General features: G+C 40.8%; 1 protein-coding gene across 7 annotated transcripts in view; it reads left to right on the forward strand.

The window, feature by feature from the left end:
• The window catches only part of LOC137657900 (solute carrier family 25 member 44), a 43,086-nt gene extending 35,434 nt beyond the window's left edge, over positions 1 to 7,652 (forward strand). For all 7 annotated transcript variants that reach the window (XM_068392539.1, XM_068392537.1, XM_068392536.1 and 4 more), the window contains exon 6: positions 4,232 to 7,652. In XM_068392539.1, the coding sequence (XP_068248640.1) occupies positions 4,232 to 4,423 (192 nt within the window). In that variant the 3' untranslated portion in view covers positions 4,424 to 7,652. The remainder of the gene's footprint in view (positions 1 to 4,231) is intronic.
• The last annotated feature ends 11,184 nt before the right edge of the window (positions 7,653 to 18,836 follow it).

Consider the following 18,836-nt stretch of genomic DNA (forward strand, 5'->3'; position numbering starts at 1 on the left):
TCTGTTCTGTTGCTCAAGGAGGGGTACAAAATACCTTTTGTACGCAGACCTCCTCTAGTAACAGTTCCCATAGACCTCTCTCCCAGGTATCGAGAGGAGTCAAAGAGACAAGCTCTACATCACGAAGTGTCTCTGTTGCTAGAGAAGGGAGCGGTGGTGAAAGTCTCGGACCTTCAATCACCGGGGTTTTACAACCGTCTCTTCCTAGTCCCAAAGCATACAGGAGGTTGGAGGCCAGTGCTAGACGTCAGTGCGCTCAACGTTTTTGTTACGAAAACAAAATTTACGATGGAGACCACGAAGTCCGTCTTAGCAGCGGTCAGAGAGGGAGACTGGATGGTCTCTCTCGACCTGCGAGATGCGTACTTCCACATTCCTATACACCCGGATTCCCAACCGTTTCTGAGGTTTGTTTACAGGAATGTGGTGTACCAGTTTCGAGCACTGTGCTTCGGCCTCAGTCCTGCTCCTCTCGTGTTTACGAGGCTCATGAGGAATGTGGCAAAATTCCTTCATTTATCGGGAATTCGAGCCTCCCTGTACTTGGACGACTGGCTTCTCAGAGCATCGTCCAGTCATCGCTGTCTGCAGGATCTACACTGGACGTTGGGTCTGGCAAAGGAGTTGGGACTTTTGGTCAACTTAGAAAAGTCCCAACTGATTCCATCCCAGACGATTCTATATTTGGGGATGGAGATTCGCAGTCTAGTTTTTCGGGCTTTTCCGTCTGTCACCCGAATAGAACAAGCCCTGCTCAAAGTCCGACTCATGCTGAAAAGAGAACGTTGTTCAGTAAGAAGTTGGATGAGTCTCGTAGGAACTCTGTCATCCCTGGAGCAGTTTGTCTCGCTAGGGAGACTTCACCTTCGCCCTCTCCAGTTCCATCTAGACTCTCACTGGAACAAGAGCAAGACTTTAGAGGCTGTATCAATCCCGGTCTCCGAACCAGTAAAAGCATGCCTGAACTGGTGGGACAGCAACATCAGTCTGAGAGAGGGTCTGTCCCTAGCAGTCAAGAACCCAAACCACGTGTTGTTCTCAGACGCGTCGGATTTGGGTTGGGGTGCGACTCTGGATGGTCGGGAATGCTCGGGTCTTTGGACCTCAGTTCAGAAGAGCATGCACTTCAACGGCAAGGAGCTATTAGCAGTCCACTTAGCCTTGATGAATTTCGAGAGCATTCTTCGAAACAAAGTGGTAGAGGTCAATTCAGACAACAACACAGCTTTGGCGTACATCTCCAAGCAAGGAGGCACTCACTCCCACACGCTGTACGTGATCGCAAGGGACCTCCTCATATGGTAAAAAAATCGAGGCATCTCCCTGTTGACAAGATTCATCCAGGGGGACTTGAACGTCTTGGCAGACTGTCTCAGTCGGAGAGGTCAGGTGATCCCCACGGAAAGGACCCTCCACAAGGACGTGTGCAAGAGTCTTTGGGCGACTTGGGTCAACCCACCATAGACCTCTTTGCCACCTCGTTGACCAAAAGGCTCCCAATCTATTGCTCGCCAGTCCCAGATCCAGAGGCGATCCACATAGACGCGTTTCTACTGGACTGGTCTCACCTGGACTTGTATGCATTCCCACCATTCAAGATAGTCAACAAGGTACTGCAGAAGTTCGCCTCTCACGAAGGGACAAGGTTGACGTTGGTTGCTCCCCTCTGGCCCGCGAGAGAGTGGTTCACAGAGGTACTTCAATGGCTGGTAGACATTCCCAGGAGTCTTCCTCTAAGGGTAGATCTCTTACGACAGCCCCACGTAAAGGATCTTCATCAAAGCCTCCCCGCGCTTCGTCTGACTGCCTTCAGACTATCGAAAGACACTCAAGAGCTCGAGGCTTTTCGAAGGAGGCAGCCAGAGCGATTGCGAGAGCTAGGAGAGCTTCTACCATCAAAGTATACCAGTCGAAGTGGGAAGTCTTCCGAGACTGGTGCAAGTCAGCATCTGTGTCCTCTTCCAGTACCTCTGTAGCCCAAATCGCAGATTTTCTCTTACATCTGAGAAAGGTTCGCTCCCTCTCAGCACCCACTATTAAGGGCTACAGGAGCATGTTGGCTTCGGTCTTTTGACATAGAGGCTTAGATCTTTCCAATAATAAAGATCTCCAAGATCTCCTTAAGTCTTTCGAGACCTCTAAGGAACGTCGTATGGCAACTCCTGGATGGAACTTAGACGTGGTCCTAAGGTTCCTGATGTCAGACAGGTTTGAGCCATTACATTCAGCCTCCCTGAAGGATCTCACCCTCAAGACACTTTTCTTAGTGTGCTTGGCTTCGGCTAAAAGGGTCAGTGAGATTCATGCCTTCAGTAAGAACATCGGCTTTTCCACAGATAAAGCCACATGTTCACTTCAGCTTGGTTTCCTGCCCAAAAATGAACTGCTTTCTCGTCCTTGGCCCAAGTCATTTGATATACCTTGCCTGTCAGAGATCGTAGGCAACGAATTTGAAAGAGTACTGTGTCCAGTTAGAGCTCTTAAGTTCTACTTAGCTCGTACTAAGTCCTTACGAGGTGGATCTGAGGCCTTATGGTGCTCAGTTAAGAAGCCATCATTACCTATGTCAAAGAATGCTTTGTCATATTTTATCAGATTTTTAATCCGAGAGGCTCATTCTCACTTGAGTGAAAAAGACCGTTGCTTGCTTAAGGTTAAGACACACGAAGTAAGAGCTATAGCAACTTCCGTGGCCTTTAAGCAAAATAGATCTCTGCGAAGTATTATGGACGCGACCTTTTGGAGAAGCAAGTCGGTATTCGCGTCATTTTACTTAAAAAGATGTCCAGACTCTTTATGAGGACTGCTACACACTGGGTCCATTCGTTGCAGCGAGTGCAGTAGTGGGTGAGGGTTCTACCACTACATTCCCTTAATTCCAATATCCTTTTAATCTGTCTCTTGAAATGTTTTTAATCTTGTTTTTGGGTTGTACGGAAGGCTAAGAAGCCTTTCGAATCCTGGTTGATTTGGCGGGTGGTCAAATGTCATTTCTTGAGAGCGCCCAGATTAGGGGTTTGATGAGGTCCTGTTGTATGGGTTGCCGCCCTTGATACTTCAGCTCCTGGGAGTCTTTCAGCATCCTAAGAGGATGGTTGGGCTTCGTGAGGAAAGCAGACTAACAAGGCAGAGTAATCGTCAAAGTCAGCTTCCTTACCAGGTACCTATATTTATTTGGGTTATGTTATGATATAACTGTCAAAAACTCTAAGCATATACGCCGTAAACTGTATTAATACTGGTCTCTACCCACCACCATGGGTGTGAATCAGCTATTATATATTCACCGGCTAAGTTTAATATTTAAAAATGATATTTTGATTATAAAATAAATTTTTGAATATACTTACCCGGTGAATATATAAATTAAAGGCCCCCCCTTCCTCCCCGATAGAGACCCAGCGGGATGAGAAGAACTGGAGCTGTTTACATGTATATGCGGTATCTGGCCGATAGTTGGCGCTGGTGGGCACACCCGCAACCTTCATGGCGATCGCTCGCGAGTTTTTGTGTTTTTCTGTCGAGCCGTCCGAGACGTCAGCTATTATATATTCACCGGGTAAGTATATTCAAAAATTTATTTTATAATCAAAATATCATTTTCCTATTCCTGATATAGATAATTTCTGGCACTCGTTCATTTAATTCTTTATGCATATTGCATAAGATTTTTCTTGATTCTGACCATCCTTTGTATTCATATCTTCCCAGACTATACCATCTTGTATGTATTACTAGATATGCAGTTAATTCTAACAGTCTGCCCTTTGCCATTATAAGGCTCAATACTACACAGTATTCTAGAAGCTTTATTCGAGCTTTGACCAGATTGTGGAGTGATCTTCCTAATCAGGCAGTTGAATCGTGGAACTCCAGAAGTTCAAACTTACAGCGAATGGTTTTATGTTGAACAGGCAGACATATGTCTCTCTTCATAGGTTATATAAGAAAGATCTATTTTAACGTTGTTATTGATCTTAAGATATTTTGTTCGTTATTTGTTAATTCTCATATACAGTACAAGTATGTACTCTAGTTTATTTATTTCCTTGTTTTCTTTCCTCACTGGGCAATTTTTCCCTGTTCTAGTGTACCTCTGGCTTATAGTATCCTGCTTTTCCAAATAGGGTTGCAGCTAGCTTGTAATGATAATCATAGTATATTTCTATAGTCTCAGTAATGTATGTTAGATGTTATAAACCATATTTCTTTACCAAATATATTTTTACAGGTGCACCGAACGGGAGGATTTGGTCACACTTTTCGTCTTTTGTGGCAAGAGGAACAAATTAGAATTTTTACCAAAGGTTTATCCCCTAGAATGTTTCAATCCTGTATATTTTCATTTATGATCATTCTTGGTTATGAATCTGTTAAGAGACTATCAATCAGTGATGAATATAAGGCAAATGTTAGATGGTAATTATTTTGTGCATTCAGAGTATAATTTAATTTACTTTGTATTTATAGACCTTATAACTACCTTCCAAAACTCTATATCTGAACATAACACATCAAGGCACAAAAATTTGTGGATACATTATTTGGAATACAGTATAATTTATTGTAAACTAGTGCTTTCATTGAGCCACGAATTAACCTATTGGACTCCTATATATATGACAGCCAGTAACTTAATTTTTTATTTGCTATTGGGAATATTCTTTAATGTATGGATGTCTTCCTTATTTATGCGCAAATTCAGTTACCCTTGCAATATTGAAAAATAATCGTAAATTTAAAAAGTAATTTGTATTTTTCCTAACTATAAACTAAAATTATACATCATGGTGATTGTCTTTTACCTATTGTTTTTTGTTCAAAGATATGTATTTTTGTTATATATAAATTAAAACTGATGATTGAAGAGCAGTCAAATGAATAAGTGTGTAGAGAATGAAAGTGATGGTATACTTCCTTTGTTCTCTTGTTTATTTTCAAGGACATTACACATTTTGTTTAATGTTGATTTTCTGATATGAGTAAAGAATGTTGATATCAAGAATACATTTTTTGTGTATGCATTGATGTACAATATGATTAATAAATATTAGCCTTTTGATGAATAGCCTTCCAAAATCAAGTATATTTATAATGTCACTTTCCTTGAATAATTTATGATGTCAAACTTACCATGTCTCGTCCAGACCTTAAAGAATATTGAAAGAGTGAGAAAAGTAGGGTCTAATCCCAGAATAGAATTAACTAGCATAAATTTACATTTTTTTAAGAAAGCAAGAACCACGTGAACTTCATGACAGAGACTGTGGTATAGCCTATGACCATTATTGGTCAGAATAGAAGGATAGAAATAGAATTTTGTTTGTTGTTACCGTAGCAAGCACAGAGCACTGCTTTGTAACAAATTGAGATTTGGTACCAGATAGAAATTTGATTATGAGAGCCAGTGTTTTAACACAGAAAAGATTGTCATTAAGGCTAGTTTTTTCATAAAGGACTTTTTTTTTTTTTTAAGGGAATTCCTCTATTAGTTGTGTTTGTCTTTCTTTATTCTAACTTAATTAGCACACTGAACGCCTAGGCATTACTGAAGGATCATTGCAGCCTCTCTTCAGACCCTAACTGCACCCACCTTTTAGTCTTTTAGTTTATTTGTTACTACTCCATTTCTTGTACCATGCTTTCCAACCTCTTTCAATTTTCACTACATTATGCAACTACTAGGTTTTCCTCTGTTTGGATCTCTGCTAAATGGCCTACCCAGCCCCCTTACCTGCTCTATGCCCCAAATCACTTACTACAGTACTATTATTGAACACAGTACAGTATGCTATTAGTAGCATACTATCAGCCCCAACTGCATTGATTAATACCTTTTACTTCATCCCATTCTGCCATCCCATTCCAATTTTTTTAAGCTACGTATTCTCTTTTACAGTAATTGTATCATATTTGATAACATTTCTGGATAGCCTAATTAACATAGAAATAGCACCTAGTGGTTTGATATACCAGTTTATAATAAATACATAGGGAGGGTGCCTTCACCAAGAGTAAAGTTAGGAGACTTATACTATTTCAAACAGAAATGGGGTTAGAAACAGGTCAGTAATGGGATATGGGTACTCTTTTTAAACTAAACACTGTATTGGCATTCCCTAGTTAAAACTGCTATCTCACTTTTGGTGATATGAAAGTACTTGGGTCCTGCCTACCTACTTACTGATCCCTCTTTCACAATTAGAAACTATGTTGTCAGCGCAGAGTCATGATTTAAAAAAAAAAACGTATGCATCACGATTTTTGTTTTTGCAGCTATTTAGTTCTCAGGGATATGCAAGCTAGGGAAGTAGCTTAATCAGAACTTGGTTTTGTGAGGCTGTAAATTACAGTTTAGATTGATACATGAGCCAGTATTATTCAAGGTTATATCTTCTATTATTGTGTTTTCAATTAGCATATTGTACCTATATGTCAGATTTTTTTTTCAAGGTAAGTGCTTGAGGTTGAAATTTTTGTGTATGACTATATACTGTACTTTACTTCTTGTTAGCTTTCAGTAATATTAAGCAGTTAATGTATTTGTTTTGTCTTTATTTTGAATTTAGAGATGAAGAAGTGACAATTCATGCAAGCAGATCCCATCTTGAATTTCTTATCTGCATTTCATTTGCTTTAATGAATCGAGGTTGTTTCCATAATGGTAATGGATGTTGATAAAACTCCATGATTATCTCATGAGAAACTTGTAGTGTATATGGTTAATGCTTTAGAAGTCTCCCATGAATATATTTTTGTCATTAATGTATATTACTGTATATTGCATTTTTAATAGTGTAGTATGAAAAGCTATTAGTTGTAGTATATTTAAAATATTTTTAATATATTTAAACATCATAGATACAAAGTGAACTGTTATAATTGTTTTGACAATAAATAAGGGTATTTATTATAAGTTTTTATAAAATGTAGGAAAACTGTAAATAAGATGTTGTAAGTGCATCAGAGTTTCATTTTTCCAGTGGAAATTCTTGAGCAGCTTTTTTTATTTTTTAGAAATACCTTATTTGTGAGTTACCAATTGCAACATAGCCACTTTAGAGACTGAGTCACATCTGAAAGAAGATGAGCCCATTTTTTTTTTCTCTCTGGGAAGAGCATTTCTGTAGATGAAAAGTTATAAACCATGATTCATTGCTTGGACAAGCTTGTGACTGGTAGCGTTTGATTAGTGGTGTTATTGCTTACCTTTGTATCACCTTTTTCACTTCATTAGCTATTTTTGGATAAAATTATATGCCTTATACTGGATTTTTTATTAGCATCAAGATGTACAATTTGGAACTTTTTAAGATATCATCGAGTAAAAGGAATTGTGTGGCAATGAATATATTTATTCGAACATAAGCCGTTTCTTGTTGGATTGAAAGTGTTAAATTTTCAAAAACTGTATTGCACATATCAACAGAAAATTTATTTTGGTTGTCAGAAAATTTAACCTTTTATAGAGATATGTTAAGGTTAATAATCCTTCAAAGATCTAAGCTAATCAGGAAATTGCTTGGATCTGTAAAAACATCCAGAGCTTTGCAATGTTTAATCATAAGCCTGGGGTTTACCAGCTTATAACATTATCGCAAGACAAGATTTCCTTTTTTTATCTATTGAAATGATTAAAAATAGAAAATTTATTCAGCAAGTTTTGTTAAAAATTAATAAAAAATGTTTCCTAGAAAAATTGAAAGGATCTGTCTCCTTTGGCTGGAGTGGCATAAGTGTCATCATTCTCTCTATAGGCAAGTAGCCTAGCCTTCTCTGGATTACCCCTGAACCAGGAATAAACATGAAGAAATTATGCTTTCAAAGATCACTTCTGGCATGACCAAAGAAAGACAGATAAGTATGTGTTCTTACTGTGGCAAAATGGGACATGGACATCACTCGCCCCCGAAAATGAGGGAAAGGGATTGTGCAGCCCATGGCCCCACATGTAAACACTTTGACAAAATGCATCACTGGAAAAGTGTGCTGAGCCAAAAACAGCAAAATTGGACTCAGGTATAACCATCTGATGAGTATGAGGGTTCTTTGTTTCCCTCTGCACAATAACAGCCTACAGTCATCAATGTAGTAGTAGAGCCTTAACCATTGAAAGTCATGTCTACAATCAGCTCTCGAATACTGTGCATTGGTGAAACGTGCCTCCAAGCTTCAGCCATTTGTTCACTTTACTGTGAGGGCTCTCTGCAAAGATTGGAAAAGCTAGGCTTCACTGTCACCTTAGAACCAAGCAATGTCTTCATATCCTGTATTGCTGACCGGCTACCAAAGTTGCCTAGCAAGCATCAAAGTCGTCCGTCAACTGGCCTTGAGGAAGAATGATATCATCTCAGTCACATTGAAGATGCATGCAGTGAACAACACGGGCAATCCCATCAATGGTTTGGTCGTCATCCAGTTCTCTGGCAGAAGTCGTAAAGGTACCATAATTGAGACCTGTCAAACAAATTAAGTTACTGACAACTCTGATAAGCTATTCCTCAGCAGGGAGGCCTATATAGCCTCAGAATTATAAATGACACCTTTCCAACAATTGGTGAAGTGTAAAGCCACCAAACTGCTGATACCACAAGTTACGCTCCACACATAAGGGACAACAATGACTGGTCTCGCCACAAAATGCCTCTTCCTCTTCCGAGTACTGTAGTCTTCCATTCCCAGCAACGAAGGGGAACTGAGAGAAACTGTCAGGTCCTACTTGACCACTATAAGTCAAGCACTTTTAATACAAGTGAACACCAGCCATTACCCATGATGGAGGGGGCACCGCTTCAACATAGTGGACCCAGATGCCACCCCTGTAGCGGTCCACTGTCCACATTCCAGTCCCAGTACCTATTCAATAGTGAGACAATGTAAAGGTGGGGCTGGATCAAGATGTTCGATTAGGTGTAATTGAACCAGTGAAATGGTGCCACAGCAACAGTTGTCTGCTCCAAGAAAAATGGCAAACTAAAGCGCACTGTGAATTTGCAACCCCTGAACATGCACGGCACCTGGGAAACCCTCCATACTGTCCCCTTTTCACCAAGCAAGATCGGTACTACATGGAACAGTGAAGTCAGCATTTGATGCTTGGAATGGGTATCATAGCATCGCTCTCAGAAAAGACAGACACTTTATCACCTTCATCGCCTAATGGGGCAGATACCATAATTGCACTGCTCCTCAGAGATACATTACATCTGGTGATGAATACTCCATGCCCTTGTTGGAAAAGCAGGATGCCATAAGCCCAAGGGCCTCAACAGGGAAAATGGCTCAGTGAGGAAAGGAAACGAGGAAAAATAAAATATTTTAAGAACAGTAACAACATTAATATAGATATTTTCTATATAAACTATAAAAACTTAACAAAACAAGAGGAAAAGAAATAAGATACAATAGTGTGCCCGAATGTACCCTCAAGCAAGGGAACTCTACCCCAAGACGGTGGAAGACCATGGTACAGAAGCTATGGCACTACCCAAGACTAGAGAACAGTGGTTTGATTTTGGAGTGTCCTAGAAGAGTTGCTTACCATAGCTAAAGAGTCTTCTACCTTTACCAAACGGAAAGTAGCCACTGAACAATTACAGTGCAGTAGTTAACCCCGTGGGTGAAGAAGAATTGTTTTGTAATCTCAGTGTTGTCAGGTGTATGAGGACAGAGCAGAATCTGTAAAGAATAGGCCAGACTATTCGGTGTATGTGTAGGCAAAGAGAAAGTGAACCGTAGCCAGAGAGAAGGATCTAATATAGTACTGTCTAGCTCGTCAAAGGACCCCATAACTCTTTAGTGGTAGTATCTCAATGGGTGGCTGGTGGCCTGGCCAACTTACTACCTATAAGACCAAGTGCATGTGACACTCCTCTGGGCTAACAATCTGGAGGAAAGCTTCTTCCAGGCATGCAACTGGCTGGACATTTGTGGTAGGAATGAAAAAACATTGAATCTGGACAAGTTCATATTTGGCGAGGAGAAGGTAGAGTTTGCAGTGTTTTAGATCACAACTAACAAGTGTTAGAGAGGTCCTACAGGCAATCCTAGACTTTCCAACATGGAGAAATATCACTGACATCCGATCCTGCTGTGGACTTATTAATCAATTGTCCTACGCCTTAAAAATGACTGAATGACTGCTACCCTTCCATGACTTTCTAATGTCAGGGACACCCTTTCAATGGAAAGATGACTTGGACAAGCTACTCCAAGAATCTAAATCAGTAATCATGAGCAAGATTGAAGAGGGCGTATGTCACTTTGATGAAACCAAACCAACATGCCTTGCCACTAACTGGTCCAAAGCTGGGATAGGATTCTGGCTCTTCCAAAAACACTGTGCCTGCCCAAAGACAGATCTATCTGCTGCCTGTCATGTTGGAAAATTACAATTGCTGGCAGTTGCTTCACACACACACTGCTTAATCATGCTATGCCCCAGTGGAGGGAGAAGCACTAGCTGTGGTTGATGCGTTGGAAAAGGCTGGATACTTTGTCCTGGGATGTAAAGATCTTATTGCTGTAGACCATAAACCACTTCTCAATTTATTTAGGGATTGGTCTCTTGATGATATATCCAACACTCGACTCAAAATCTTGGAGATACCACATGACCCCTGTGTCTGGTGTGAAATATCATGCTGCTGACACCATCTTCCGTTGCCCATCTGGCAAGGGTCATCCTCCCAAGATGCACCTATTAGATGATATACATTGTCATCACACAGACTGATACAGGGTACATCGGAAACCACCCTTCCCTCACACTGATGTATAGCATGCCTTTCTTTCAGACATTAACTGGATTGTGGCCCAACAGGATGATGTCAAGGACACTGTTCACCTGGTTGTACCCTCTACTCTGAACTCATCACAGTCTGTAACCTGGAACAGGGTTCACATTACAACAAGTACTGATGAGCACTCCAAGAATACAGTACTATAAATTTCGTGACCACCCACACACACATTGGACAGAGTAGTAATCTTCAAAGACAGTTTTGTGATACCTCCTTCACTCAGACAAGACTGTTCGACTCCCTTACACACTGCCCACCAAGGCTTAATCTTTAATGATCACAAGAGCTGAGATGTCTTTCCTGGCCTGGATTGGCCCTTGCAGTCACTGTTCTCAGGAGCAGCTATAATCATTGCAATTTTATGGCACCATCTCACCCCAGTTCTCCACCTACCCCCACAAGTCTGTATGTTCAGACTTTTTCCATTACAAAGGAGTGAACTACCTCGTCATTGTTGACAGATACTCCAATATACCCATTCTTGAAAGCACATCTTAGAGTTCCACTGGGCTCAATGATAGCCTTTGCAGATCATTTGTTACGTAAGGCATACCTGATGAACTTTCATCTGATGGTGGTCATGAGTTCACTGCTGCTGGACCTGTAACTTCTTGAAAACTTAGGTTGTACATCATTGCCTGTCACCTGGTGTCTTCCATTGCTGTGGTGAGGTCAGAGTAAAGACAATGAAAAGGCTCATTACAGACAATGCAGAACCATATGGCGACCTTGACACTGACTCCTTCCAGCAAGCAATCTTCCAGTACAGAAACTGTCCAGACAAAGACACCAAATTCTCTCCAGCCCAATGAGTCTTTGAGAAGTCTGATAAGGATTTCCTTCCCATGTCAGTACAGACCACGTGAAACCTGGCGAGAGACCTTAGCTGCCAGTGAAGAAGCACTTATGAACCGACGTATGAAGGCAGCTGAGCGCAGGTCGGAACATACAAGACAACTGCTACCACTTATAATTGGCGACCATGGAGAATCCAAAACCAGATTGGCCTGAATCCCCTAAAATGGGACAAAACTGGACAAGTAACAGGAGTCCATCATCATGGCCTGTTTTTGTTGTTAAATGATGGGTCAAGCAGAGTGACACTTACACTTCCATCTCAAAGTACACCAACAATACTGTACCTATGATTCCTCGGTCGCCAAGTACAGTATCAACACTTTACGACTTAATGCAGTCTAGACCACAACCATCCTCCTGCTGTAATCACCAGCACCTGACGAGTCTGCCAATTTGCCAGTTCATCCTGCTCGGGCCACAAGTGAACTGCATGAGCCTTGGTGTCCTCTCAGACTCCTCTTCCACCAGATGAGAGATTTGAACAGGCTTCTCAGATGCTACAAGACTTTAGGCCTTCGGACAGCACCACTAGATATGGCATAAAACAACGACCTGTTTGGCAAAAATCTGCCAATCTGGCGACTTTGACATGTTGGGCAGAATAATCCCCTTCTGTTTGCTGCTGATGCTTGATTGGATAGTTCACATGATAGCATATACTATATACTGTAGTGTTAGTTTTAGAAACATTTTTTGTTATGCTGTGCTCAGTGATTATATTCCTAAAGACTGCAACTCATATGTGAACACGTTATCCATATATAAGTTAGTCATTGTTATTCTATGTGCATTGCTACATAGATATCTACCAAAGATTTGGGTAAGGTAGAGGATAATGTTTATGCAGCATTTTATGTTTATATGTTTTTTTAGACATGTTTATATGGCTGGCTTTCTATTGTGTTTCGGGTAGCCTCTTCCTTTGTGACCTATAAGTAAAAGTGATCAAAATAGACTGAGTTCTAGTCTTATTCATATGTTGCTGAAAAAAAAAATTATAGCAATTGCTTTTCTTGCAAAACTTTGTAGAAGGAAACTTAAAGATGAGGCTGTCACTTGTTTCATAGTGAATAAAGTTGATCCTTTCATGACAGGAAGTACATGAATTATGAATCTAATAAGCATTACTAGGTGGTCATAATGCTGGATAATATAGTAAGTCAAAACCTAGTTTTGTCAACACTTTGGTCTAATTACAGTTAATTTTTTAATTTTATTAATGTAGTTTTAACTTGAGTAAAGCTTTGCCTATATCATGGGCAGGCATCAGAACACTATTCAATTTTACTATAAATGGCAATTTAAGTACAAGACCATTTTGATTTTTTTTTTCAACTAGCATGGCATAAGGAAAATTACTATTTTAGGCTAGCGAAATGAAAACATAATAAAACCTATCCTATAGTTATCTGTGACTATTTTGGCATGTCTTCCATACTTAACGTGAAGGGCTTGTATTAGGCTATTGTACACATATAACAGATAGATGTATTATCCTTAACAATAAGTAGCCAGTCTCCTTTACTTATTTCTAGTGAATTAAAAATTTAGATTCTTTAATCCAAGGTAGCATGAAATATCCAAATCTTAGATGATAAAATTCGTCTTGTACAATTCTTTTGAATTCAATGAATTACATATCAAATTAGAGCTTAAAACTTAAAAACAAAATACAATTGAGTGTGGCACATGAATAAATACAAGCTAGGCGTTGTTGTATTTTATGCATTAACTGCAATGATCTGTGAAAATGTGTATATATAATTTTAACAAATGAGTGAATGATTAGCCTACATGTAAAATGTAAAATTCACTATGCGGTGTTATCTAGGTGTCTATTCTGGTTTATTTGGTAGCATTTGAGTATTTTATACTACTATAATTTAAAGTTCAAGACCCTATAAAACTATATAAGTGCAGTTGGAAGTTCAAATAAAAAAGTAAAGTTTCTGTTACCTGTGCCTTGAACATTTTGAGCTATACATATGTTGCTTTAAAAAAAAAAATATCAAGAAAACTCAGAATCAAAGTTTGCATCTTGATGTTGCAGTTAAATTTTCTGGAATAGAAGAATAATTTTTATTTCTTGCTTTAATATTTCTATATACATATATCCCAAATAATGCTAGATTGGTCTGAACTCTGTAACTAGAAGGCGAATTGAACGCGTTTCCCTGTGAGCTGATACAAGGTATAAATTTGTTAACTACTACTACTACTAAGCTACGATAGTACGAACACCTAGATTTGATTTACTTATGTGAGTTTAGTCGTAAATAATTTATTTGAACGTGATAACCGTGTTTAATGACCTGGCATCTGAAAGGTAACTCATACAATATATCATATATTACCATGAACTGATTTTATGTCTACTATAGTCAATTCTTTATAGTAAGGCAGATTTGCACGGTCTCTCAGGGGTACCCCTTTAGGGTTTTATTGTAGTGTATTACAGGGCAATGTAACCTAGGTAAACAACTACTTTTTCTTATAGAAAAAAATAGGCTATAACCTAAGCATGCTATAGATATAGACTTTTGCAAAGCCTACTGGTAGGCTAAGCTGTTTTCATGTGACAATCACAAATTTATGTGTTACCCATTAGCGGCAGATAGGGGTGTATGTATGATGACGGCTGACTAATAATATGGCAGAGTATAGAGGGTTGCAATCGGTCATTAGCCCCCCTGTTAGGTAAGTAGGTAAGGACACGGCTTGTAGGTTAGGTTACGGGGGGACGATTACATTAGTTGATGTCTACTTTCAATGCATGTGGGAGGAACTGGCCGCTAATATACAAAGGGTCCTGTGGATGCATTAGGGCAAATCTCTCTAATTATTTATTAGCCCCAAAAATAAATGTAATTTTCTAAGAAACCATGATTTTTCTTATAGGAAAAACATTATTTTTATTAAACAAAGGTTTCCCTGGCTGGAACTATAATAAAACCCATAATTGTATTTGAGGTGTATGTATGATGATGGCCATGCATCGTATCTCACTTAGGTATTATGGGACAACCCTTCCTTATTCTCAACCCTATTGCTAAGAATATGACAGTGTAAAGGGGTCTCGGGGTCATTAGCCCCCGTTAGCTAAGTAAGTAAGGACATGGCTTGTAGATTAGGTTAGGTGTTAAAGTTTACTGTAGGTGTTCTATGCGGGTGGGACGTCCTGTCTGTCGTTATATTTTATTTTCATTGCTTTATATGGTTAGTTGTGTTTGTAAAGTAAAGGGTATTACTATGTAGATTTACAGACAGATCACCCATTTCATGCCATTTCCACCCTATCATGAAATTTTATAGGATAAAATTGTGTGTAATTTATTTCAAAATCCCAGGAAAAGATCTTGCCTGACCAATTACTGTATTCAGAAACTTAATTTTACCCAAAATCTCTGTACAGTAGAGCTCTTGTTACTGGAACACACCACTCCGTGGTGCCATTTTGTAGGTAATAGGTTGGCCAGGGCACCAGCCACCCATTGAGATACTATCTCTAGAGAGTTATGGTGTCCTTTGACTGGCCAGACAGTGCTGCATTGGATCCTTCTCTCTGGTTACGGTTCCTTTTCCCTTTGCCTACACATATACCGAATAGTCTGGCCTATTCTTTACATATTCTCCACAGATTACCAAACAATTCTTCCTCTCTCAAGGGGTTAACCACTGCACTGTAATTGTTCAGTGGCCACTTTCCTCTTGATAAGGGTAGAAGAGACTTTAGCTATGGTAAGCAGCTCTTCTACTCGCCAAAATTAAACCATAGTTCTCTAGTCTTGCGTTGTGACATAGCCTCTGTACCATGGTCTTCCGCTATCTTGGATTAGAGTTCTCTTACTTGAGGGTACACTCAGGCACACTATTCTATCTTATTTCTCTTCCTCTTATTTTGTTAAATAGGTAATATAGGAAATATTTGTTTTATTGTTACTGTTCCCAGGATATTTTATTTTTGCTTTTTTTCCTTTCCTCACTGGACTATTTTCTCTGTTGGAGCCCCTGGACTTATAGCATCCTGCTTTTCTAACTAGGGTTTTAGCTTAGCAAGTGATAATAATAATAATATTAATGCGAGCGGGAATTGCAGGGAGAGCAAAGCTGCTCTCTACTCGCATGGTAAATAAGGATATGCTATTCTAATTCATGTTATGTGAGCTTACCGTAGACTAGGGACTATTTGAATGATTTCAGTAACTAATGCACAGTGGTACCTGTATGAAAAACTACATCAGTTCCAAAATAAATGCAAGGTTAGAATAGACTCTTTTCCTAATCAAGTGCTTGCTTTGGCTTGTTGGGATGATAAGTACCTTTGACTTTGTCCTTCTCTCTTGTTGGGAGAGATGTTCTTTCTTTTGTATTCCAAGTACTGGTTTTATCTTCAACTATTATTGGCCAAGGCCCTAAAATCTTGAACACCTTCATTTGTTGCTGATTAGGAGTTTTATGGAGTAAGCTTTTCTCACTCCTCTCCTAGACGATGAAAATAAAGTTTCCATAGTTCATGAACCATAGTCAGTCAACTTAGAAGATGTACTGTACTTCCCACCACCGAGGAAATCTCCTACATAAAGGATGAAGTAATGTATTTATGTGGGCACAAATGGAAAAATTTGAATATATAGTCAGCCCTACTTATGCAGGAGGTGGTTAGGTAACAGAGCAGGCACGAAAATCAAGAATCCGCGAATACTTCCTGCCGTAGGGTGGGTCGACTTATACCAACTCGCTATTCATTACCTACCTGTGGTTGACTAACACACCAGGTAACCCACTGTACTGCTTTACATTATTTTCATGTGCTTTCTATCATGGCATTTTAGTAATTATTATTTTTCAATATTTAACTTAGCCGGTGATTATATAGCTGCAACTCTGTTGCTCGACAGACAACTCTACGGAAAAACTCGCCAGCGATCGCTACACAGGTTGCGGGTGTGCCCAACAGCGCCATCTGTCGACCAGATACCCAGTTCTCAATGTAAACAAAGACTCAATTTTCTCTCTGTCGCCGTGTCGGCAAGACGTACTTTACTCGCTGTTGCTAAACTGGAGTTTTTCACATCTAATTGGTGAAGTACTATATTCTAGTTTTGAGCTTTCGCTGTGCAGGGTTTTTCTTCACACAAATCCTTGAACTCTTTTTGATAACGGATTCTTTGTTGATGACTTTTTGATCGTTTTTTGGAATTTCCCTTGACCAATTCAAAATGGCTGACCCTTCACAAGTCCCCAAATTTAGGAAATGCAATGCTAGGGACTGTTCTAGGCGTCTTCCGAAGGCTTCTATCGACCCTCACACTGTTTGTTCCAATTGTCGGGATAAAACCTGTCAATTGGAAGATCGGTGTGAGGAGTGCGTTGGCCTTTCGGAATTCGATTTTATCGAATTTCAAAAGTACACACGTAGGCTAGAGAGAGATAGAGTTAGGAGAAGTTCTTCTCGTTCTATTGATATATCCTCTCCTCATGCCCCACAACCTATTCCTTCCCCTGTAGTGGTTGCTCCTAACCCCCCCTCCTGGCACTCAGGAACCATCGATGGCTGATATGATGCGTGCCATCCAGGCTCTGGGTGAGAGAGTTGAGTCCCTTGCTAGTGACCGTAATCAGCTCATGGCGGATGTGAAGGAGTTTAAGTGCCAAAGTGCAGTGGGAAGTGCTAAAAAGCCAAGTGATAGTGTTGTGGACAGTGTTGCGCTTGAGGGTTCGTCTGTTCGTGCCTGTCGTCCTCCTAGTCCGGGACCTCTTGCAAGCTCCCAAGTCCAGGGGAGAAGCAATGTCGTACGACGCATGGGTTCGAGAGGCTTCAATCAGCGAACAGACGTTCCCTCCGTGGTATCGGGCGTATCTACCCAAGATCGCTCCTACCTAACTAAGACGAGAGAGCCCATTTATACCTCTTCTTCTGAAGGTGTTTCTCGCAAGAAACTTTGGACCAAGGTCTCGCGACCGTTAAAACGTAAATCGGTCCCTTCAGCACAAGTCCAACGGCCCGGTTGTAGCCACTGGGTCAGTTCGGACTCGTTGCCGTCATCCGATGACTGCTCACCGCCTAAGAGAGGCAAAGCGGTACCGCTTCAAACAGTAACACCGTCTGTCGCCGCACCTGCTCCCGTAGACCCTAAGTGGTCTCTACTGCAAGACATGCAGTCTAAACTTACGTCTCTGATGCAGGACTTTCGTGCGGAGAAGGTTGCTGCCGTACCAGCTAGTGCAGTACCTAGCCTACAACCCTCCACGCGATCGGTTGTGCGTCCTGTGGACGCTGAGGTAACCTTCTCACGCACACCAGTTGAGAGAGTTCCTCCACCCATGCGTTCCAGTTTGATCTGCCAGCCGCATGTTGACGTTAAGCGACGCACGGAGGTTGCCGTTGACGTTCTGGAGGTTCAACAACCGTCAGAGTTGCTTTGTTTTGACGCGGTGCGTCAACCTCCGCAACCCAGTGTGGTTTCCACTGCGCACCCACATCAGTCTAGACAGTCTGGAGTAGACGCTGTGCGTCCCCGCGCTACCATGGTTGTTGCCAGCTCACAGACTGGGCAGCAGTTCCATGACGTTGCGTCCGGCTCAGTCACGCATGCACCAGTGCGACCGGACTCAGCGAACCAGCCGTTACCCACTCCGTTGCCGTTTCCTCATCAGTTGTCGGATGAGGAACTTTCTGATGATGATGTTGCTGCACATATAGATGAACCACAATCAGAATTGGACGAGCCTAAGTCTACTCAACCCTCTTTGGACTTTAGAAAAGTTTTGGCCATTTTCAAAGAGCTGTTTCCTGACCAGTTTGTTTCTGTGGCTCCTCGTTCTCCGCCTTCAGAGTTTGTTTAAGGCATGCCGTCTACCACTCCTGCCTTTACTAGACTCGTCCTCGCACGCTCGTCCAAGAGAGCTTTGCGGGTGATAGGAGAATGGTTGCAGTCCAAGAAGAGTTTAGGGAAGACAGCCTTTGCTTTTCCCCCTGCTAGACTCTCTTCTAGATCGAGCGTCTGGTATGCCACGGGAGAAGTTCTCGGCTTGGGAGTTCCTGCCTCTGCCCAGGGCGACTTCTCAAGTCTTGTAGACTCTCCCCGCCGCCTTGCCATGAGACGCTCAAAGATATGTTGGTCATCTTCGGACCTGGACCACCTTTTGAAAGGAATCTTTAGGGCCTTCGAAGTT

Source organism: Palaemon carinicauda, chromosome 18, assembly GCF_036898095.1.
Source record: "Palaemon carinicauda isolate YSFRI2023 chromosome 18, ASM3689809v2, whole genome shotgun sequence".
In the NCBI taxonomy this organism is placed as follows: domain Eukaryota; kingdom Metazoa; phylum Arthropoda; class Malacostraca; order Decapoda; family Palaemonidae; genus Palaemon; species Palaemon carinicauda.